This window comes from Stegostoma tigrinum, chromosome 10, assembly GCF_030684315.1.
Source record: "Stegostoma tigrinum isolate sSteTig4 chromosome 10, sSteTig4.hap1, whole genome shotgun sequence".
Taxonomy (NCBI): domain Eukaryota; kingdom Metazoa; phylum Chordata; class Chondrichthyes; order Orectolobiformes; family Stegostomatidae; genus Stegostoma; species Stegostoma tigrinum.
In genome coordinates, this window is record NC_081363.1 from 61,295,623 (window position 1) to 61,319,745 (window position 24,123).

General features: G+C 37.5%; 1 protein-coding gene across 3 annotated transcripts in view; it reads right to left on the reverse strand.

Annotated features, from left to right (window-relative positions):
* Positions 1-212: 212 nt before the first annotated feature.
* The window catches only part of coch (coagulation factor C homolog, cochlin (Limulus polyphemus)), a 74,937-nt gene continuing 51,026 nt past the window's right edge, over positions 213-24,123 (reverse strand). For 2 of the 3 annotated variants that reach the window (XM_048538581.2, XM_048538580.2), the window contains exons 8-12: positions 22,208-22,355; positions 21,958-22,061; positions 13,230-13,456; positions 5,641-6,154; positions 214-2,852 (exon numbers count right to left, since the gene is read on the reverse strand). In XM_048538581.2, the coding sequence (XP_048394538.2) occupies positions 2,677-2,852; positions 5,641-6,154; positions 13,230-13,456; positions 21,958-22,061; positions 22,208-22,355 (1,169 nt within the window). In that variant the 3' untranslated portion in view covers positions 214-2,676. Of the gene's footprint in view, positions 2,853-5,640; positions 6,155-13,229; positions 13,457-21,957; positions 22,062-22,207; positions 22,356-24,123 lie in introns of all 3 variants that reach the window. The other variant, XM_048538579.2, reaches the window with a different exon arrangement.

The window sequence follows — 24,123 nt, forward strand, 5'->3', positions numbered from 1 at the left end:
CACCACCTCATGTTCAAATCCATCAGCATTCATAATAATCTCTCATCCTGTTGTTGCTACCAAAGTGGATAACCTCTCATTTATCCACATTATAATTCATGTGTCATGCATCTGTCAATCTACTCAACATGCCCAAACCATTTTAAGTAAAGTAAAAAAGCAATTTTTAAGGTGCATATTTTAATGACAGTTACAAAATAAATATTAGGTAAATATATGTTTTTAATGTCACTTGATTCTTTCCTGATACACCTATGTTGTAGTCACTGGCATGGAATAGAAGTCACAAGCCAGTTTTGTTGTTTTTGCCATTTTTAATACTTTTTAGTTAGCTTCCATTTTTAAAAAATTTCATTTCCATTTGTTCTTGTTAAACACAATTTTTGTAGTGATTGTAACAAAGTCAGATTGGTGGACATTGTAGAATATGAGTTTCCTGATTGGACCAGTTAACAGCTCCAATCAGGGAGCCCTGCCTAACAGATATAAACGGGAGATTCCTCCCATTTCCCCCCGCCTCCGCCAACTCTATTTTGATTTGATCCCTACACACTCCTTGACCTTTTTCATGTAAGCATTGCTCGTTCTGAACTTTACTTGTTAATGATTCACTGGTCACGTGAGCATTTTTTCTGGCAGTGAAAACGCAGAATAAAATTGTCTTTCACATTTGTGTTTTTACTGACTCTTGTACTTAGATGCTCACACAACATAGGTGCTGTGGGGAGAAATAAGCACTATCGCTGTAAGGCAGTGGTGTAGTGATATTTAAAAAATGAAAGAGGGGAGAAAATAAAAAGGAGTAACAAGGGTTCTGCTCTCTCTCTCTGAGATAGCTGGGCCAGTGCCAATGGACTGTGCATGTGTAAATAAAGGGGTACTTGGTAATGGGCTACTAGCCTTTGTGGAGATATTTCAGCTACCAAATGGAAACTGGCCTAGATTTAAACAGGATATATCAAACTTGATTTTGTGGAATGGTTATACAAAGAGACAAGGATGATGTATATGTTTCTGTCCAAGTTTCCTTCTCTGTCTCTTGCCATGTCTTCTTGCAATGTATGGTTGCATCACTTTGACCAGCATGCCTACACTTTGGCTCAGTGGTTTTTTTATATTGTGAGATTGTTAACAGTAATCAAAGGCCACTTTAAACACAAAGGGCAAAACAAATGGGATTAGTTTGATTTCTAACCATGATCTACACTTTCACATTTTCTAGCAACAATTACTTGATTACAATCAAGAATGGGAACCATAGCTCATTTTTCACTTCCTAGTCCAGGGATACAGATGCCATCGATTAGGTTAGTATATACTTAGAATGGAAACTTCTGCTGTTCACGGTCTGATACTATACACTTAAGAGTTCAGAATGCCGAGCTTTTACTTCAATTGTTTCTGCTCTCCAGTCCGAAAGCAAGTTGATTCACCTCAGAATTCACTTTACTGTAGCCTGGTAGTAGGGGAAATTTTAAGTTCTAGGAAATTATCAGTTAAGGTGCATGGAATTATTAGCCCTTCCAAGATAATTAGTGATTTCAATTCTGAAGAAGGATCACTCGACCCAAAACATTAACTCTATTTTCTCTTCACAGATGCTGCCAGCCCTGCTGATTTTTTTTTCTAGCAATTTTGATTTTGTTTCTGATTTGCAGCATCTGCAGTTCTTTTTTCTTTTGTTTAGTGATTGTGATTCACTGGCAAGATCCTGTTTTATCAAATCTAAGGAAGCAGAATGGAAGAAGAAGCCCACATTGTCTTAAAATGTTATTTTCTTGTCTCTGGTAATTTGGCAGTCAAGTTATCAGTGGGCCAAATGTTGAAGTTAATATTTTATGTACAATAAACAAAACATGAGAAATTGAACATTTAATCTGCAAATATTATTTTGTGATAATGTGAGCAATCAATTCCAAGAGATTGTGAGTAGTTCGTTGTTTGTGCAGTTTGTATTTTAAAAAGCACTTCTTTAAAAAAAATCACTATCATACCTAAGAAATATAATAAACTGTACTACCTTAAATTTATTTTTGAAGACATTCTACTCTACACCGTAAGGATGTAGTCCGTTCTAAAAAGGTAACAAGTTGCAAGGTGATTTCCAGTGCTTGGAATTGATTCCATTTTCAAGCTGATAATTTTCTTCAGGATTTAAATTTTTGGACATGACCTTATCTACTACTAGAACTATTGTAAGCACAAATACCCACTTGGTCGCTCATTCAAATTTAATAGACTGGTATTCATTTTAAACTGTAAGGTATCTGTAAATTGGCTTACACAACATTCAGACAATAAGGACATGTTAGATACATTTTAAACCAGTCATTTTATGTAAAGAACCTTTAACTGAAATCAAATGACCAACACACTTTTTAAACACTCTTACTGAAACAGTACCAACATTTATCTCAAACATGCAGTACATTGTCTATCACCATACAAGCTCTGATTATAAAGGCATTCTTGCATACTGCCATGTTAATTAAATCTTAAAATTCCTGATTTTATTTTGAATAATTTGTGAAGTAGTAGAAATAGCATATGCAGTACCATATATTAATATATCCAGGCCTATATTTCTACAAAATAATGCACTAGCATGTTTGTTAGTATTGATGACAAGAATCAGTTCATTGCCTTTGAATATCAAGGCACACGGTAGCTGTTGGATCACATTGCTACAGCCAAATAATCTTTGCAGATGCCTTTGAGAATATCAGGCACGAGCTTGAACACCATTGGGAAATCTCGCACGAAGAAAGTATGTGCATCTTTGGGTTCTGAAGCCATTGCTTTCAGTTCCTGCTCCATTGCCCATGAAATTCCAACTGAAAATATGACTGTACCTGAAACAAAATGTAGAAAATCTTGAACTCCTATGAAAAAGTTCCAGTGTTGAAAACCAACTCAATAGTCCATTTAGCCATGTGCATAAACTTCTTATTGCTATGGTTCTAATGTCCAAGTCAGTGCCAGTTTAATTCCTCAATTTTCAGATTCTAATTTGAAAGGTAAAGAAAATATCTTTTATCGCAGACAATTCTGCTGACTGAATAGATCCTTTTAAGCAAATTCTAGAGACCACTAACAATAATTCTAGTCCAGAGTTGTTAAAGATAATTTTCTTCCATCATGCTTTTTTCAATACAAACGCCTCATCTTGAGAAAAACTTGCACTTTTTGTTCAACAGTATATACTTTAAATGTCAGTTGGACTCAATATTCTATTTGTATTGGCTAACTATAGCTATGCTTATATTTTGGCCAAATGTGTCATTATTAAAAAATCTTTTTTTTAAGAATATGCTGTAGATTTTGAAAAGAAAATAAATTTTTAGAGGTACACGAGATCAGTGATTTTATCACTAATTGTTCAGCCTAAATATTTTACAAGATGGGGTTAGCAAAAATGTTTTGCTATGTATGGTATGGTCATGCTTACATAAACTTAAAAATATTTATCTTTGCTATTACAGGTATGACCAGAAAGCATTCATGAAATAAGGAGAGAAACTTGGACTTGTTGGTCGGTTTGCTGAGCTGACTGGTTTTAATGCAAACATTTTGATCCCCTTCTCGGTGACATCGTCATTGCTGTGTACCTTCTGTCGAAGCACTGCTGTTCTGTCCCACTCTGAATTTATATGGTCCGCCGGTCATGGCGGGCAGTGTTTCTGGTTCTATACCATAGTGGTATGTGGATGTGGTCTATTTCAACATGCTTGCATCGGTGGTTGAAAGCCAGGCCTTTAGAAATTCTAGTGCTTGTCTTTGCCTTGCTTGTCATAATACTGTAACTTTGTCCCAGTTAAATCGATGTCCTTCTATGTCAGAGTATACTGAAATGAGGGAGAGTTTGTTGTGCTGTTTTGTTGCGAGTTTGTGTTCGTGTATCCTGGTGCGAGTTTCCTGCCTGTCTGTTCTATGTAGTGTTTCTCGCTGTTGCTGCATTGTATTTTATATGTAACATTTGTCCTGCTTTTTGTGGCTACACAGTCTTTTGTCTCTGAGAGTAACTGGTGAAGTTTAGCTGTTGGTTTGTGTACTATCGTTATTCCAGGAGGTCTTTGGACTCTTGTCAGCTCTGATGTGTTTCTGTCGTAGGGCAGGTTGGCCAGTGTGTGGAGTGTACAGTGTCTTATTGGTGTTGTTTGTTTGCCAGGCATCGATGGGCGAAGCTTTTAGGATAGCCATTGTTTGCAAAGACTCCGTTTAGGTGTTCTCTTCATTTTTGCATAATTCCTGTTGCTACGCCTTCAACACCCCAGAACTGTGCAAAAATGAAGAGCAACACCTATACAGTGTCTTTGCAAACAATGGCTATCCCAACAGCTTCGTCTGCTGATGTCTGGTTTAAAAAAAAACATCAAGAAGACACAATGCCCCAAAACACTGGCCACCCTGCCCTATGTCAGAAACACATCAGACATGACTACAAGATAACAAAGTGTGGAGCTGGATGAACGCAGCAGGCCAAGCAGCATCTTAGGAGCACAAAAGCTCACGTTTTGGGCCTAGACCCTTCATCAGAAAACTGCAAGACTCCTATGACGACTTGGAAAAACGATGGCACACAAGCCAACAGCCACACTTTGCCAGTTACTGCCAAAGATGAAAAACACCCTAGTCACAGTGAGCAGGACAAATGCGATATATAAAATACAATGCAGCAACTGCGAGAAACACTACACAGGACAGATGGGCAGGAAACTCGCCGCCAGGATACATGAACACGAATTTGCAGCAAAACAGCATGACCACCTCTCCCTCATTTCAATACAATCCAACATAAAAGGACATCAATTTGACTGGGACAAAGTTACAGCATTAGGACAAGCGAGACAAAGACTAGCACAAGAATTCCTAGAGGCCTGGTTTTCAAGCAATGATGCAGACATGTTGAAATAGACCCCATCTACATACCTCTACAGTACAAAACCAGAAACAAGACTGCACGCCACGACAGACCAGACCATATAAATTCAGAGCGGGACAGAACAAAAGTGCTTCAACGGAGGCTGCACAGTAGTGACGATGTCACCTAGAAGGGAGACAAAATGTTTGCGTGAAAACCAGTCAGCTCAGTGAATCAGCTAACGACTCCAACCACAAACCAATATACAGATCTTCATTAAAACATCAAGGAGAGCAATGTGCAGACAATTAAACCCACTGTTTCAGAGATAATAGGAACTGCTGAGGCTGGAGAATCTGAGATAATAAGATGTCGAGCTGGATGAACACAGTAGGCCAAGCAGGAAGGCTGACATTTCAGGCCTAGACCCTTCTTCAGATTTCTGAAGAAGGGCCTAGGCCCGAAACATCAGCCTTCCTGCTTCTCTGATGCTGCTTGCCCTGCTGTGTCCATGCAGCTCTTCACGTTGTTATCTCTGACAATTAAACCTGAGCAGCTCTTTCTGACTAGTTGCACCAGCATATGTTGATCTCTGGGAGTGTATTGGCTGTTTTGTTCCTCACCTGGGAAATGATGTGATGTCAGAAGCCTCAGGAGTGTGAAGTGTAAACTGGTATTTTTATATATGAATTACTTTAAATATTGTTACCGTGAAAAGAATTCCCCAAATTTGCACTAATGTAGCTGATGTGTTTTTTTAACATCCAAACAATAGTTACCTGATTGATGTGCCACAGTTGCTGGAACCTCAACATCATCATAAGATTGGCCATCAGTGATGATGATCAGCACATTCAGATTGCTGTTCTTCAATTTTCCAAACAAATTCTTTGTGGTGTAAGTAATTGCTTCCCCAGTGGCTGTGCCACCACTCCAGTAAGGGATAGCCTTGATAGCATTTAGCACCGAGTCCGTTGTTAAATGTTCACCAAAATCAAATTCAGTTCTCTGATTGTATGTGAACTGGACAGCACCAACTCTTGCACCAATCTGATGAATGTCAAAGGATTTCACAATTTCAGTGATGAAGCTCAGAACAGTGCGAAAATTGGCATCCCCAACACTGCTGGATCCATCGATAAGAAAGCCGAGGTTTACTGAATTATAACAAGTTCTACTGCATGTCATCTGGTCGTAGGAGCACAACCTTTGTGCTATAGGTTTTATAAACTTGTATGTCCCAAACCAGTTTGGAATAGCATAGGAAAAGAGCCCATTGTTTCTGCAAACAATCTGTGAAAGCAACGAAAAAGGTGCAAAGTAATCATCGTGCAATACTACAGGTGATGGCAAGGAATTTTTGCCACATTTGCTCTTGGTTTGGAGGTATTTTTGAGTAATATGAAGTTAAAGTCTACATTTGATATGCGTAAATGGAATTAGCAAACGTCTAAATGCTGGTGAAATTTATCGCAGTAAAGAAACCAATATTTATTGCTAACGTTACATTTTGTTGACATTAAATACTCAGAAACAAAATGTGGCATGAAATAAAAGATGACTGAACCCTCTAAAGCGTATGTTTTTGGTGTAATTGTGAGATTGCTCTTATGCTACAAACCAGATTTCAGTCCAACTACTTCATTCACAAATTGTTCTGCACGTTTGTCCATAATATAATGGAATTTGTGGTAAACCCATTACAATTTCTGCACATTATCGACTGTATTTAGGCTTTCTCCTTACGGTTCTCCCAAAGTGTGTATCTAGCTGAGATGTGTTTCAATGAATCTGTTACTTTTCAAGATATGTAAAATGTAGCAAATTTGTTAATTTCATAATATGTGCTCAGAAACCTTTAGAAATGCATAGATTAAACAATATTTGTTCCACCTATTAAAAGTAACAAAGTTAGGAGATAATGAGGGCAAAAAGCAAAGCTTTCATAATTGATGGGCAGCACATGCACATGACAAAGTTTATGAAAAAGCCGAGGGAAATTATTGAAATGTCATTTGACGTGGATTGCAAATGCTTCATCTTATTTATTACTAGAAATGTCGAATACAACAGGTTGCATTATTTAATTTGTCACATTGAAAGGCTGTAGGTTACAGTCTGTTAGCAATTACAGAGCCATGATTGCAGAGTGGCCAGCACTGAGACATCTTGAATGTTTAAAGATATTTAATGGTTTGGAAGGACAAGAGGGAAGGGCAAAGGAGCTAGCATATCTCTGATAATAAATGATAAGGTCAGTTCATTTACAGGAAATGATTTTGGTTTCAGCAGATCAGGGTGTCTGATCAGTTTGGTTGGAGATAAGATATAGCAAAGGGAACAAATCATTGGTGGGAGCGGTCTGCAGGCCCAAGTAATTATACAGTGGGATGACTTTAATCTTCATACTGATTGGGCAAAATCAAATTTGAAAAATGAGTTGATAGCCTGCATCCAAGACATTTTATTTTTGAACAACACATCCTTGAGGCTACTGGGGACCAAGCTATTTTGGATCTGGTAATGTACATTAGGCATGAGTGATCATAATATTACAGAATTTCATGCTCAGTTTGAGTGTGAAAAATGTGTGCCTGCAAGTGCTATCTTCAAATACTTGGGTATAAAAGTAGACTTGCCTAAAGTGAACTGGGACAATAGGTTAAAAGTAAGATGGTGGAGATACAGTGGCAGGCATTTAGTGAGATGTTTCATAACTTTCAGAGAGTATTTCATTCAGGAAGGAAGACTACCAGCAGGTGTATTATCCATGGCAATTAAGGAATTTAAAGTGCAAATCAAATTGAAAGACAGTGCTACGAAGATTAATGGTAAGTTTAGCTAAAGAATGCAATGGTCCCTTAGGTGAGATCGGAATGTTATTAATAGCCATCAAACAAATGTCAAAGATTCTGAAAACATATTTTGTATTCTTCTTCACTGTAGGGGATGCAAAAAGCACCTGAAACACAGTTGAAAATGAAGTGGCGGAAGGAATTTAGAACGAGCCTTAAAGAGAAAAATTAATGGGATTGCTGATGAGTTTTGAGGATGACAAGTCACTGGACCTGATTGTCTGCATTCCAGTGTCTTAAAAGAAATGGCTGCAGATATATTGGATACAGTAGGGCGGCACGGTGGCTCAGTGGTTAGCACTGCAGCCTCACAGCGCCAGTGACTGGGGTTCAATTCCAGCCCCGGGTGACTGTCTGTGTGGAGTTTGCACATTCTCCCCGTGTCTGCGTGGGTTTCCTCCGGGTGCTCCGGTTTCCTCCCACTGTCCAAAGATGTGCACGTTAGGTGGATTGGCCATGATAAATTGCCCGTAGTGTTCAGGGGTGTGTGAGTTATAGGGGGATGGGTCTGGGTGGGATGCTTCAAGCGGCGGTGTGGGCTTGTTGGGCCGAAGGGCCTGTTTCCACACTGTAGGTAATCTAATCTAATCTAATCAGTTGTTATTTTGCAAAATTCCTTGGATTCTGTAAAAGCCCTCATAGTTTGGGAAGTTGCAAATGTGACACCTTTTATTCAAGAAAAAGAGATAGAAAGCAGGAGGCTAATAGATAGCTGGACTAATGCTGATATCCATTAATGAAATAGAATGAATAAAATAATATGAATAAAATAAGTAGTAGTAGTAGCTGGACATTGAGAAAGTCATAGTACTATCAGTGTTGTCTTGGTTTTCTGAAAGAACTTTGCTGGATGGCATATGCAGCAAGAAATAATGGAGGCTTAAGTGAAAGATATGGTGATAATCATGAGTAATTATCATCTCCATGTTTATTGGGTGAATCAGATTGGCAAAGGTAGTCTGGACGATGAAAGCAACATGTTCAAGAGCCAGAGAGCAGATGTTCTAGGGAATTGATAATGTGCGATAAGATAGGAGTAATGACGTCAGGGTGAATATGTCTCCAGCTACCAGTCACGATTGAGTTTTGCATTCAGTTAAGAGCGACAAAAGTGGGTATAAGGTTAATATTTCAAACATAAAGGCAATTATGAGCATATGAAGGCAGGCCAGGCTGAAGTGAGCTGGAAAATTAGGTTACAGAATAGGTCAATATGATGCAGTGAGAGACATTTCAGAAGATATTACATTCAGCAAAAATATATTTAGGGTGGCACGGTGGCTCAGTGGTTAGCACTGCAGCCTCACAGCACCAGGGACCCAGGTTCGATTCCAATCTTGGAGTTTGCACATTCTCCAGGTGCTCCAGTTTCCTCCCACAGTCCAAAGATGTGCATGCTAGGTGGGCTTGCCATGCCAAATTGCCCATTGTGTTCAGGAGTGTGTGGGTTGTAGGGGGATGGGTCTGGGTGGGATGCTTCAAAGGGCAGTGTGGACTTGTTGGGCCAAAGGGCCTGTTTCCACACTGTAGGGAATCTATTCTTTGAGAAAGCCCATGGGGGAAGACACTTACCCAGGCTAATGGAGGAAGTTAAAATCGATGTCAAATTGTATGAAAAATATCATGGCATGGGGCAGCACTATAGCTCAATGGTTAGCACTGCAGCCTCACAGCACAGGGACATGAATTCAATTCCAGCCTTGGGTGACTGTGAGGAGTTTGCACATACTCCATATGATTGTTAAGAGGATTGACCATGCTAAATTGCCCTATAGTGTCCAGACCAGGATTGTGCAGACTGGCTGGATTAGCCATGGGAAATGCAGGGTTTCAGTTACATGGGGTTGGGTCTGGATAGGATAGGGTCAGTGTGGACTTGATGAGCCAAATGCCTGTTTCCACATTATAGGGATTCTGTAATTCAAGTTTAGAAAACTGGACAACATAAAAAGCAACAAAAAAATGAAGGAATACTAAAAATGGAGAAATTCCATCCTAAGAAAAAGCTGCTTAGAAATATAACACAGATGGTAAAAGCTTCTGTGGGTTTTTAAAAAAGGGGGGGAAAAAAGTAAGTAAAGTGATGAGTAAGTAAAGTGAATTTGATCTTCTAGAAAAGTCTGCTGAATTTTAATAGGAAATGGAGAATTAATTGATCGTATTTTGGATTTGGTTTTATTACAGAAGATACAAATAATATCCCAGAGATAATTGGGTTACGAGCTGAAAGAGAGGGAGGATCATAAAATGATTAGAATCACTCAGGAAAGTGTAGTGAGAAAATTATTAGACCTAAAAGCTGACACCTCCCCACGTTCTGATGAACTTTGTCTGGGGATTTAAAAGGGGTTGGCTGCTGAGGTGATAGATGCACTAGCTTTAATTTTCCAATATTCCCTAGATTTTCAAAAGATCCCATCAGTTTGGAAAGTTGTCAATCTATCTCTTGTATTCAAGAAAGAAGGGGCAACAAGACACTTTAGGATAGTTGGCTTCACATATGGAAATTATTATGAAGAAGATACTATAGAGAGTACTTAGAAAATCTTAAAGCAATCAGGCAGTGACAGTGTAGTTTTGTGAAAGAAATGTCATGATCTTGTAATGTTTAGAATTGTTGGAGGAAATAACAGGCAATGTAGATGTAGGGGAACTTATGGAAATCATGTACTTAGTTTTCTGGGAGTTATTTGCCGTATTGCCACATTAAAGATTGCTATGCAAAATAAGAGCTAATGGCACAGGTGGTAACATATAAGCATACCAGGGGTTTGTTTAACTAACAGGAAACAACAAGTAGGCATAATGTGTTGTTGCCATGTTTCCAAGATGTAACAAGTGGAGTGCCACAGGGATCATTGCAGGGGCCTCAAAAAATTGCCAAAGACTTTGGTGAAGGAATTCTATGGTTGAAAATTTGTTGGTGACAAAAAGTAGGAAAGTAGTTTGCTAAGAATTTTTAAATTAATGTAGATGAGTTAAGTGAGTAAGACTAAAAATTGATGGAGTAAAATGTGAGAAAAAGTGAACTTGTCCACTTTGGCAGAAACCACAGAAGAGCAGTACACTATTTAAACAGGTTGTGGAATTCTGAGGTAGAGAGCATTTTTAGTAGATGAATCACAAAGTTTGTGTGCAGGTGCAACAAATAATTCATAAGGCATGTGCAATGTTTATTGCAAGAGGAATACAATATAGAAGTAGAAAATTTCTTGTACAGTTGCACAATGTGTGTTTTGAGTACAATGTACAGCTTTGACCTCCTCGTTTAAGAAAGGACGTAGCTGCATTAGGAGCAATTCAGAAAAATTTTATTCAATTGATTCTTGTGATGGGGGGTATTATCTTAGGTCTGTATCCATGGATTTAGAAGAAGGGAAGGCAATCTTATTGAAATCTATAAGAACCTAAGTAGACTTCACAAGGTGAATACCAGAAAGATGTCCCCCCGCCATTGTATGAGAAAATAGAACTCGCAACAGAGTCTCAAAAAGTGTCTCATTTAGGATGGCAATAAGGAGGATTTTGTTTTTATCTGTATATTGAGACCCGATGGAGCTTTTCGTCCTATATTGGTACAGACAGTCATTGAATATTTTAAAGTATAGAGACTCTTGTCTAATAAAGGAGTCAAAGAATATGGCAAGCCTTACCACTTTCAGCCATCACCTTTTCTAATGGCACAACAGGTTCAAGGGACTGAATGGTCTGGATCTATTTCAAATGCTTGTTTGTGTTTAACAAATTTACTAGAGTTTTTTGAGGATGTAAAGAAGTGAATCAGTATGTTATATATTTGCATTCACCAAAGCTCTTTAGACCTTTCAAAACCCATGAACATTTACTTCTTGAATGATAATGGCAGCAGATGAATGGGAACACCACCACCTGCAAGTTCCTCTCTAAGACACTCACCTTCCTGACTTAGAACTATATCACCATTCCTTCAATATCGCTGAGCCAAAAATCTTGAATTCCCTCCCTAATGGCATCACGGGTCTGCCTACAGCAATGGTCTGCAGCAGGTCAAGAAGGCAGCTGACCACCACTTCAAGGGCAACTAGTTCGAGGCAAGAAATGCTGACCCGGTTAGCAACTCCCACATTGCCTCAGCAATTTTTTTTTGTTAAATTCTTAAAGACTATCAATATGGTACCTCGAAACAGGTTTCTGTACAAGATATGAGCACGTACTTTGAGGTTATATTTTAGCCTGGATAGAGGACTGGCCAACTACCAGAAAGACAAACCTTAACTAGTTGCCTCAGGAATCAGTGCTGTGACTTCAACTATTTATGATTTATATTAATTACATGAATGAAGGAACCAACTGTGTTGCAGCCAAATTTGTTGGTGGTATGAAGCTAGATAGGAAAAATAAGTCACAAGGAAAGTTCACAAAGAGTCTGCAATAGAGAGAAGTGAATCAATAAACCTTTGGCAGATGGAATTGAATGTGGGAACGTGAGCTTTTCAATTTGGTAGGTAGAATGGAAAAAGTTAGAATTTTAATGGAATGAGACGATAGGACATTGTAGCAAAGAAGGCCCTGGGCATCTTAGAACATAGGACATAGAACATTACAGCACAGTACAGGCCCTTCGGCCCTCGATGTTGTGCCAACCTGTCATACCGATCTCAAGCCCATCTAACCTACACTATTCCATGTACGTCCATACGTCTTGTACATACAGTGCAAAAAAGTTAGTATGCAGGTGCAGCATAAAATTTAAAAAGCAAATGGAATGTTGGTTTTTTATTGCAAGGGAGATGAAGCATAAAAGTAAGTTAGTTTTTTGGTATAATTGTGCATGGTATTGGTGAAACCACATGTACATCAGTGTGTGCTGTTTTGGGCACATTACTTAAGGAAGGACATATTTGTAACTGAAGAAATTTGGATGTGCAAAGCTGATTCCTGAGTTGAAGAGGTTGCCCAATGAGAAAAAATGACAGGTTAGGCAGATACAGCAAACTTTTTATTAGCTGACACCTATAGGACCAGGAGTTTGCTGGTTGATCAAATGTTCTGAATAATCAAGAGGTGCAAATAATGTAAAAATCCAGCATTTCAGGTATATAATTTTTGCCAAAGAATGCCAGTTTATAAGATGCCAGTTAAAACAAGGTTTTCTGTATGGGAGTTAAGAAGAATGGGGAGTGATCTTATTGAAACATATAATATTCTGAGCATTTACTTTGTGAAGCACCTAAGGGAGAATCTAGAACCAAGAATTACAATTTGAAAATAAGGAGTCTCCCATTTAACTGGAAATAAGGAATGATCTCTTTGAGAGAATCATTAATTGTTGCAATTGATTGAATAAATTGAAATCTTTGACAGAATTTTGATTAACAAGAGGTCTAGGGTAATGAAGACAGGCAAGGAAGTGGAATTAAGGCCACTTCCAATCAGCCATGATTTTATTGACTATTGGAGCAAGCTTGGCTGAAAGCTGACTTCAGGCCTCATTTTCTACATTCTAATGATAATAACTGGTGCAATGAGCTTACCTTATCCATGTAGGTAGGGTCTGGGACCATCTTTTGCTCTTCTGGGAGTGCTTTTGCAACGGAGACAATGAAAACATTCACGCCAGATTCTCTGGCCAGATTTGCTGCTCTTTCGATTTCATCTGAGGGCCATCCATCCACCACAACAACTATGACTTTTGGGTACCCAGGCCGCGTCCCCTTATCAGGAGTGAAAAAGTTTTCTGTCGTGTGAATTAGAGCTTTACCTATTGTATAAAATCAACATTATGAATAAACTTGAGAGAATGTATGCAGAAACATGGAGCAAATTAATTTTCACATGCTCTACTGTGACAAAAAGTTGATTGTTGCATGGGATTTTTAATTAGTGCAGGAACTCTGAGATCTTTCTCTGTTTCTTCTGACCCTTCCAAACGTGTAGGCATTAGAATGTCAATGAGCATAAGAGAGAAGATAACCACAGCTTCTGTCTTTAGATATCTGCTAGAAGTTTTGAGATACCATCCAGGCACTTGCTCCCCATCATTGCATCAAACAGCATCATTGAATTTGAGATCCGAGTACATTTTTTGCAATGATATTTGTGACGAAACCATTTTATACCAGCATACATGAGAGTCTCCATTAGCTCTGCGAGTACATCACTCTCAAATATTCTTATTACATGGAAAGTAGAATTAATTTAACCCACAAGAGATTACATCTGAACATTAAACAGGAAGGAAAATTAATTAGAATAAAGGAGAACATTCATGATTTATGGACTACCACTGCAGTAGATGAAATCCTCAACAGATCAGGTAGTTTATTTTAAAGAAGGAAGAAAGCCAATTCGAAGTTGGAAATGGGGAAAGAAACTGATAAATTCTTGTTTTTACATCATTAAACCTGTACTTCAACTCCCACTTCGCCCAATTCTGCTTGCCACTTGGGATGGGTGTCAGCCAACATTACACGAAACATGTATGATCCATTAGTCCCAACTTTGAAATTTTAGCTTTGAGAGGTTTATGCTTTAAGAATAAAAAGTAAAAAAAGATAGTTGATGCTGACAAAAGCTGCTTTTTTTTAGACTAAAAGTTTCTGTTTCAGTTTTAGGTGATAATACATTCTCTGAACCAGCATTTTACAAGGGTCAGTTGATGCATCTGTTGACATAATTTTGCCTTTTTTTTCCCCCCACAAGAAACTACTCTGCAATAAATCACAATGTACAAGTTGTGCTGTGTAGGAAGTCAAGGTCTTTCAAAGGTTTGAAGACAATTTCCTTATCAAGGTAGGTGAGTGGCAATACTGCCAGACCAGCAACTCAGAGTGGAGAGGTCACAGTCGCATGTGTCACAGTCACAGATGTGTAAGAATAGCCGCCACCAGAAAATAGCTTTGAAAGTGGCTAAATATTTGTAGAAATAAAAATAGCCCACTAAAATCCTTCATGAAAGGATGGCTTACAGATTCCCTACACTAACCTGAGAAGTAGGAATATATAATTAATTGGTGCTTGATAGTATGACAGACATCTTTGGCTGCACTGTTGTTTGTCCATCTATTGACATTCTGGCTGTCACTTTGATTTTGAACAGAATCTTCATATTTCCTCCATTGCAAAAGTCATTGCATCTCTTGGAGGTTCTTGTAGCTTTGGTTTCTATTTAAATTCCTTCAACCTAGATGCTTTTAAAGCTTTTCTTTCTTTTAATCAACATACATCTTGATTTATTTCATTTTCTCAATGTTCATGATCGATTTCATTATAATTGTTACAAAGATGGAGCCCCTGTTATCATGAGATAAATGTAAAATTACAGGTAACTATAGTTAAAATACTTTTTTCATCAATTTCAAACTTGGGAAAAATGATGAGTTCAAAAAAAATTAGTTTTGTATCGAAACTTAACAGCACAGAAGGAGGCCATTCAACACAACTGAACAGTTTCCAAGCAGATAGTAAGGACTGCTGATGTGGAGTCAGACTTAACACAGTGTGGAGCTGGAGGAACACAGCAGGCCAGGCAGCAGCAGAGAAGTAGGAAAGTTGACATTTTGGGTTGGCACCCTTCTTCAGAGAGTTGGAGTAATCTAAAGCTCATCCTACTATCCCACTGTCTTCCAATGGTTTTGCCTCTTCTTCTGTTTCTTCTGATCAGTGTTTCTTTTAAAAAAAAATCCCTTGGCCTCAAAATCTTCCTGTGATTGGTGCGTAACCAGATTTGTTTAGATTGGAGAATAACTAATATGACTTCTTTATTCAAAAAGGGAGGGAAGCAGAAAGCAAGAACTAACGGCTGGTTAGCTTAACATCTGTCATGGGGGAAAAGGTTGAGTTATTATTAAAATTGAGATATTATTAAAAATAACAGGACACTTGGATAAGTTAAAGGTAATTAAGTAGAGCCAACATGGTTTTGTGAAACGGAAATCATGTTTAACTATTTTATTGGAGTTCTTTGAAGGAGTATGTGAGGTGCTGCATTTTGATAAGATAAATCAAGGCAGGACTTATATACTCAATGGTATGGTTGTGCGGAACAAAGAGAAAATGGAGTCACAGGTAGATAGAGTGGTGAAGAAGGCATTTGGTATCAGAGATAATGGGATCTGCAGATGCTGGAGAATCCAAGATAACAAAGTGTGAGGCTGGATGAACACAGCAGGCCAAGCAGCATCTTAGGAGCACAAAAGCTGACGTTTCGGGCGTAGACCCTTCATCAGAGACGGAGACGGGGATGGGGGGAGGGCTCTGAAATAAATAGGGAGAGAGGGGGAGGCGGACTGAAGATGAATAGAGGAGAAGATAGGTGGAGAGGACAGTACAGGTGGGGAGGTAGGGAGGGGATATGTCAGTCCGGGGAGGACGGACAGGTCAAGGGGGTGGGATGAGGTTAGTAGGTGGGAAATGGAGGTATTTGGTATGTTTGCCTTTATTGGTCAGCGCATTGAGTATAGGAGTTGGGAGGTCATGTTGCAGCTGTACAGGACATTGGTTAGGTCCCTTTTAGAACGCGGCATTCAATCCTGGTCTTGCCGCTATTGGTAAGATGTTATGAAACTTGAAAGTGTTCAGAAAAGATTTACAGGGATGTTGCCAGAATTGGAGGGTTTGAGCTACTGGGAGATGCTGAATAGATTGGGGCCTATTTTCCCTGGATCGTCAGAGGCTGAGGGGTCACCTTATAGAAGTTTATAAAATCATGAGGGACAAAGATAGGGTGAATAGCCAAGATCTTTTCCCCTAGGGTAGAGGAGTCCAAAACTAGAGAGCATAGGTTTAAGGTGAGAGAAAAAGGTTTAAAGGGGACTCAAGGGGCAACATTTTCACACAGCGGGTGGTGCATGTATGGAATGAGCTGCCAGAAGAGGTGGCGGAAGCTGGTACAATTAAAAAGCATCTGGATGAATAAATGAATTATTAGTCCCTTTTGTCAGCATTTGGCCCATATCCCACAGAGTTTAGTGGGATATGGGCCAAATGCTGACAAAAGGGACTAATAAATTAGGATATTTCTTGGCACGGACAAGTTGGATTGAAGGGTTTGATTCTGTGCTGTGATCTCTATGATCTAAGTAATTGTGCTGTAGATAAACAAAAACAAGTAGAAGTACTTAGATTTCCAGAAGTATTTTGATATGGTGCCACATCAAACGTTATTACAGGTTATTAAAACTGATTGTGTACATGATAACGTATTGGCATGGATAAAATATTGGTTTTCTACAGGAAGCTGAGAATAGGAATAAATGGATTTTTTCAGGCTGGCAGTATATCACAAGTGGTGTGCCACAGGGCTCAATACTTCACTCTTTACAATTTATAGAAATGAATTGGATGGGGGAGTTGAAGGTATAGTAGATAAATTTACTGATGACACAAAGGAGTAGGCAAAGACCTGGCAAATTTTGTAGTGTAGGAAAATGTGAAATTGTCAATTTTGGCAGAAAGAATTTAAAAAAGTACACTATCAAAATGGTGAGAAATTTGAAAGTGCAAGGATAAAAATTTTAACAGAAAGTGAAAATATGCTGGATACTTTGCAAGCATGTTGAAAATTAGTTAGGGATAAACCACATAGAAGATTTAAACTTACTTTTCAACAAGAACTTATATAGAGGTCTCTTGGAATGTTTAGCTCTGTGACTGTAATATTTTACTTAGTTTTCAATTTCCTTGTTTGTAATGGATGAATTTCAGACCAATCATATAAAGTCCTTTGGAACGGCACCAAATGTTTCCCATTGGCATGTATCTGAAAGCTAAGCTTTCTATCTTGCAATGAGAGAATTTTTGAGATTCTCCAGTTGAGCTTTACTGTGCTTTGCAGTAACATCAGCAATGTTGATACTCAGAAATAGAAACCATGATTCAGTCTGTCACTGAATGTGCATTATAATTTCCAGCAGTGAGGACATCCTTGCCCTGCAAGAAGTCATTAAGAGTTGTCAATAATTTACCATTCAGGCCACAATTACCACCAATAATTGCAGATTGTTGAACCAGATTGTATTACTAAAGAGAAAGTAGTTGGTCGTTGGAGAATTTTCCAGATTGCTGTCAAAAATGCTTTGTCTAAAAGCATTTTAAAAATGCAGTTTTAGAGTTGTATAGTTTGGAAGGATTACATGTATACATCGTTTGAACTGAAACTGGAAAAGGGAGTTTTGAACTGCTTTTTGCTGACAATGAACCAGTTTTTTTTTACTATAACCAAAGGAAAAGTGGAACTGTGTGATCACAGTTACACAAGGTCTTGTAATTTTTATTTAAAATTTGATTCTATCTATCTATCTATCTAAATATCTATCTATCTATCTCTATCTCTATCTCTATCTATCCATGAGTAGAAACAAGTAACATTCAAAGGCTCTGTAAATTGAAAAACACTTTTACTTCAAGCCAAGACCTAGGTCCAGCTGACCAGCTACTGAACTGAGAATTACCACAGTTAACAACAATATAATATTATCATCAAGACCCCAAAAGGAACTGTAAGAAAGTCACCTCATTTTCCCTTGTTTGTACTCTTCATCCACAGACTTTGTTCCTTTTTGCCGATATTTTCCAGCCACAATATTTCTGAAAATCTGTTTGTCTTGTCTGTCCTAATTGTGAATAAATGTATGTGTGTTTCGATTTATAGAGGGTATACTTTATGTTTGAATATTAGAAATTAATAATCCATTTTGCCACCTGCTAGAGGTGTCTGTTGTAATAAATAAGTTTTTTGTTTTCTTATTCATAGATGAAACCTGGTGTGAATTCCATTTATCCTGGATAGTGGTCACAGCCAGACATTAGACATCCCACTGATTAAATTGGACCTATTTTATACTATTGATGGCCTTCAGTACCGTGGAGCTTGATTTCCAGTGCCCTATTGCCATCAGGTCTATGGCAAGTGCTAAGACAAATCAAGATTCCAGTCTACGGCAACATATAGACAGTGCATATTAACATTTCCACTTGTTCATATTGCATGCCAAGGTCCAATTCCCAGTTCAGGAAGTTTAAGAAAGAGAGTTAAGGAAAGTTCACATTAGAAATCTGCCTTTTGGCCAGATCATGGTTGATCATCTATCTCTATTTTCCTTGGTGTCATTAGTCTCTGAAGATTTATCAATTTTTGTCTTGAATGTGTTCAGTGATGGAGATCCTGCAGCCCTCTGGATAGACAATTCAAAAGCTTCACTACATTCTGAATGAAGAATATCCTTATCTCAGTCTTAAATGGCCTAACCCGTATTCTGCGATTGAGTCCTTTAGTTCTAAAAATCAGGGGAAACAGCCTACCTAGACTTACCATATCACAGCCAGTGAGAATTTTGTAAGTTTTTGTTGGAGCACCTCTTATTCTTTGGTGCTGTAGAAATTACAGGCCTGGTTTCCTCAATCTCTCTTCATAAAATAATCCTGTCATTTTAGGGATTACTCTGCCGAATCTCTGGTGCACATATTGTATGGCAAATACATCCTTCCAAAGATATGGAGTTCAAAACGGCCCACAATACTCCTGTTACATTCTCACCATACAATTGCAGTAAGGCAGTTTTACTTTCTTATGCAAATTCCTTTGCAATGAGGGCCAACATACCCTTTAGCTTCTTTACTAATTATTGAACCGCCCACGAGCTATTAGTGACTCATGAACAAGGACATCCAAGTCTGTTTGGATGCCAATAATTCCTAGCTTCCATCATTTAAAAATATTCTTTCATTTTATTCTACTAATGTGGATAACCTTACTCTGATTTCCATCATAGCTCATCTGGCACATTTTTGCCTGTTCACTCAGCCTGTCCAAGTCCAGTTGAAGTTTCCTTGCACCCTCATCATAATTCTTTGGTTTCTGTCTGTGAACCAATTCTCAATTTGTATTAGTATTTCACCCTGAATCCTATGCGGTCTAATTTTATCTACAAACCTTCTGTACGACACCTCATCAAAAGCCTGCTGAAAATCCAATATATTCACTGATTATTCTTCATCTATTCTATGAGTAATATCATTCAAAAACTCCAACAAATTTGACAAACATGTTTTCCCTTTTATATATCCATTTTGGCTCTGCTGAATCATACCACTAGTTTCTAATTGCCCAGTTATCACAGTCTTTATAGCACATTCTAATAATTTCCCTCCTGCCAGCATCAATACATCAAATCTCCTATTCTGCCTCTCCTCTGTCTTTGAATAGCACCACTTTCCAGGCTGCGGGAACCTTTCCAGAAACTACAGAATGCATCCATTATCATCAGTCACTTTTTTTAGCATTATTGGATGTAGCCTATCACGTCCACATGAATTACCAATCTTCAATCTAGTTAATTTTACAAGTACTACTTCTGCATTAATACTAATTTCCTTCAGTTCCTCAGTTTCATGAATCCCCTGGTTGCCTTACATTTCTGTGAAATCTTCCTCAGTGGAGACAGTTAGAAAGTACTTGCTTAGTTTCTCCACTATTTCCCTGTTTTCCACTATAAATTCACCCGTCTCCACCTGTAATGGGTCTATATTTGTCCAAGCTAATCTTTTCTTATTTTCATATGTAAAGAAGCAGTTCACATTATTGTTTCTCATTGGTTCACATTTATAATCTCTTTTCCCTTTTTTATACCCACTCTCTTACGCATACTTTTCTGAGTTCCAAATTGCTCCAGCGCTCAGACTTAGCATTTTTTCCCGGCATTCATGTAATCCACTTCCTTTGCTCCAAAGCATTCCCTTGTAATATCATCTGAATAGCTTTCCCATCTATTCTAACAGGTATTTTCAAAATGACAGAAACCTGTTTGTCTATTCTGACAATGAAAACATCTCAGTAGCACAGGATCTAAAAGGGCTAGGAAGATTCTTTCCAAGACAGTAGAAATTTCAGGATTATATTTCCCTACATTTTAAATTGCAAGGTGATTAATAACTGGGAAACCAGTGAATAAATGAACTTTTGTGTAATTAGTAGCAGATTTCACAAAATGCTTCTAAACTGCATAAGAAAACTTACATTGATTTGTACTTTGCTCATTCTATGTTTTCATTTTTTAAATATTCGATTATCTGCATTTATCTTTCTTTTATTATTTAACAGTACTTTATTTTTCGTGTCATTTAATCAAAAATTTTCTTTGGAATTAAATTTTCTTCCCTTTTTTTCCCAAAGTTTCTATGCAAATGTGTGTTTACTTTTTTGCTGGAAGAATTAACCTGTTAGATTTAAATGGGCCAATTAATTGGAACTATTATAATAGCTTTCTTAAAAAATGCCAAATTGAAAGAAAAAGAATGTAGGCAGTAAGTTAACCGATCATCAAGCAATGGGAATGGTGAGCACTGAATAGGAGAGAAATCATGTAATGCAGATTAAACAGTACCTGACTTTTCGGCAACAGCACATCATCAATTCATTCTGTGTGTGTGGTAGAGAACTGCATTGATGTATCAGTGGGTGAGGCAGCATTGCATTAATGCATCTATGGGACTTTTTGCACTCTGCGTTCAGATTGTATGCCTGTATTCCTAGCCATTTTCCAGAGTGGATTTCTAAATGAAATCTGATCTCAAACTACAATGATTTGCTATTTCTAGATTTTGAAAATTGTTGCCAGCTTGTTTGTCAGTAATTGTTTTGATAGAAGTGCAAATTTAATCAGATCATTTACGTTTTTTTTAAATAAAATTACTATTGATAACCAATAGGTTCATTATTTGTTTTTGGGATAAACCGTAATAGAGAACAACTAACTAGACAATGGAAAATAAAGATTTAGACCAACTATGGCTTCCTAAAAAGAAAATCCAAACATCAAATATAAAAGTAGTAGTCAAGAGGTGCAGTGTAATGCTTTATCAATGCACTGCAACATGAATCGATCTGATCAGGATTTACTCTGAAATCATATACATGGTGACATCCCTCAAAGCTGAATTATCCAAAGGGAATGTTAGTGCGTGCTTATTGTAATTGTTGGTTCTGAAATCAACACACTGACATACAATATTGTTTAGGGAGTAATACGCACAGTGAGCAGTAAGGGAAATAAAAGGGTTGGGTGAAGCAATATTCTGTCGTTATGAGGTCACTTCCCTATTTTTCTAGAATAATTTGCGGTTCCAGGTTAACATCTTAATCAAGTGTTGGGAAGCAGAGTGAAAAGAACAGAACTGAAAACAGGAAAAATATTAATTTCTCAGATTTAACATTTGTAATTGACAATAATATTAATTAGGTTGTTATGAGATGATATCACTCACCAACATTGGTGCTACCTCCTCTGTAAGTCACATTTTTGATTGCAGAGGCCACATCCTTTGAATTAGTGAAATTTTTCAAGTTGAATTCAGTTTTAGGATTCTCACTGCAGAAATAATACATGAATTGCAACTGAAATACTATAATTATGATGATCACAACATTTATATTTTTACTAACGGTTGAAAATGTTACTCAAGTCTGAGTATATTTGGAAAAGAATTTTGCACGATCATTTCTCACTTTGTTTACCTTACTTGTACAATGCCAACAAGTGGTCCTTGTGGTCCAACACCAAGTGAGTTGGTGACTCTAATGACAAAATTCTTCTGAAGCTCAAATCTGCGTTTACCAAGATTGCAGCTCCCATCAAGCAAGAAGGCAATGTCAGCTTTGCACTCTATAGATTGAAGAATAACATTTCAATACTTCTCATTGAACAAATGCAAGTCAAACAAAATGTTGTTTTGATCTAAATAGGTGGTACTATTGGACAAGTCAGATTCCAGAGTACATTCTAGCTTCACAAAGTGTAAAGTTTATTATTGCAAGTCAGATACTGTGGTGGATAGTCACAGATATATTTGTATGAGACTGTCAATGTACTTTTAACAAAAGAAAATAAGTGTATTATCTCAAAGGTGGAAAGGGTAAAAACATGTCCTTGCAAGACAATTTAGAAGTATCATAAATAACAAAAAGAGGCAGCTCTTTCTTTCCCTAATAACTCTCTTACAGCCACTCGACCCCAGTGAAGTATCATTTCTGACGCCTTAAATTTTGTTGTAGTGAACTAAGGCAATTACAAACATTTCCTTCAGTTTTCTGCGCATTCACAAGATAAGATTCTCTCTAATTCTCCCAGAGATATACGGACAGTACAACATACTTGGACAACTTTGAGGCTGCTAAAGACTTATTTTCATCTCTGCTGGCTGAAATACCTCATCAAATTAAACTGTTCTTTTTCTTTCATGAACCTGTTTGAGCTCAACCCATTTGTCCCCTGGTATTCATTTTCTGGTCATTAAGATGCAAGTTAACAAAAAGCATAAATGATCTTACCAGGTCATTTGTTGTGTCCTTTAGCTTAAGTCACGTAAATTCTTGGCAGTCTATCTTAAAACTACTGCTCTAAATTACTTTCTGATCCTTTCTTTTTTAAAAAAAATCAGTCCTTCACAACACTGAAAACATAGAACTCATTTAACATCATGCTAGATTCAAGTTTCCAAATAATAATATATTATAAACTTTGATCATAACTTCCAGCAACACCCCACCAAAAAGAAGTATTTTTAGGAGGCAATTTTCTATCAATATTCCCTCATCACTATTTCTATTTTACGCCAACAGTAATAACATATTTACATTAAACATGATTTTCTTCATAATCATATTCTAAAAAATCCATTTTTATCACAACGTCCATATTTGCTACAGACAAGCTATCAATTATAACATTAAAAATCATTCATATTGCAGGAAATTACAAACTATGTGGTTGCAGTATTAAACTCCAATGAAACAAATTCATATTTGTACTAAGGAAATTTTGTGGGATTTACAGAGACAGCAATCCTTTAAATATGTTTCTGTTGAGTTATTGGATATCTGGATGTTGTAGAGCCAATACTAGGCGCAGTTCTTCTTTCTCCACTGTCAAAAAGTTTTGTTGATGAATTTAATTTGTGTGGCAAATAACCGACTAGCAGTTCAATTCTCATCTCATCCTCATATAGTAACACTGCATCACACTGATGTCAATGATATCAAAAGCTAACTTAAATCTTATCAGAATTAAGAGGTGCTAAAACTGATGCAGTAGTCAGTATAGCTTTCAAGTTATCAAAGGCTCTCTGTCATTCTTTTGGCCACTCAAATCTTTGTCTTTCTCTAATAAAATTGTCAAAGGATCCACCATAGCGCTGAAATTCAGAAAAAAATTTCTGATCAAATCCACTTATGCCAATACATTGCAGAAATTTACATTTTGGTTGAGAGAAAAGATAATCTCAACTACACATTGTTTCACTTCTCTGGGTGCTATTCAGGGTTGTCTCACAGTGTAGTCCAAATAAGTAACTTTGGCTTTGTCAAATCTACTTTTGTCTAGATTTATGATCAAACTGGCTATTTGTAACTGTTAAAGTAGTCAACTGATGTCT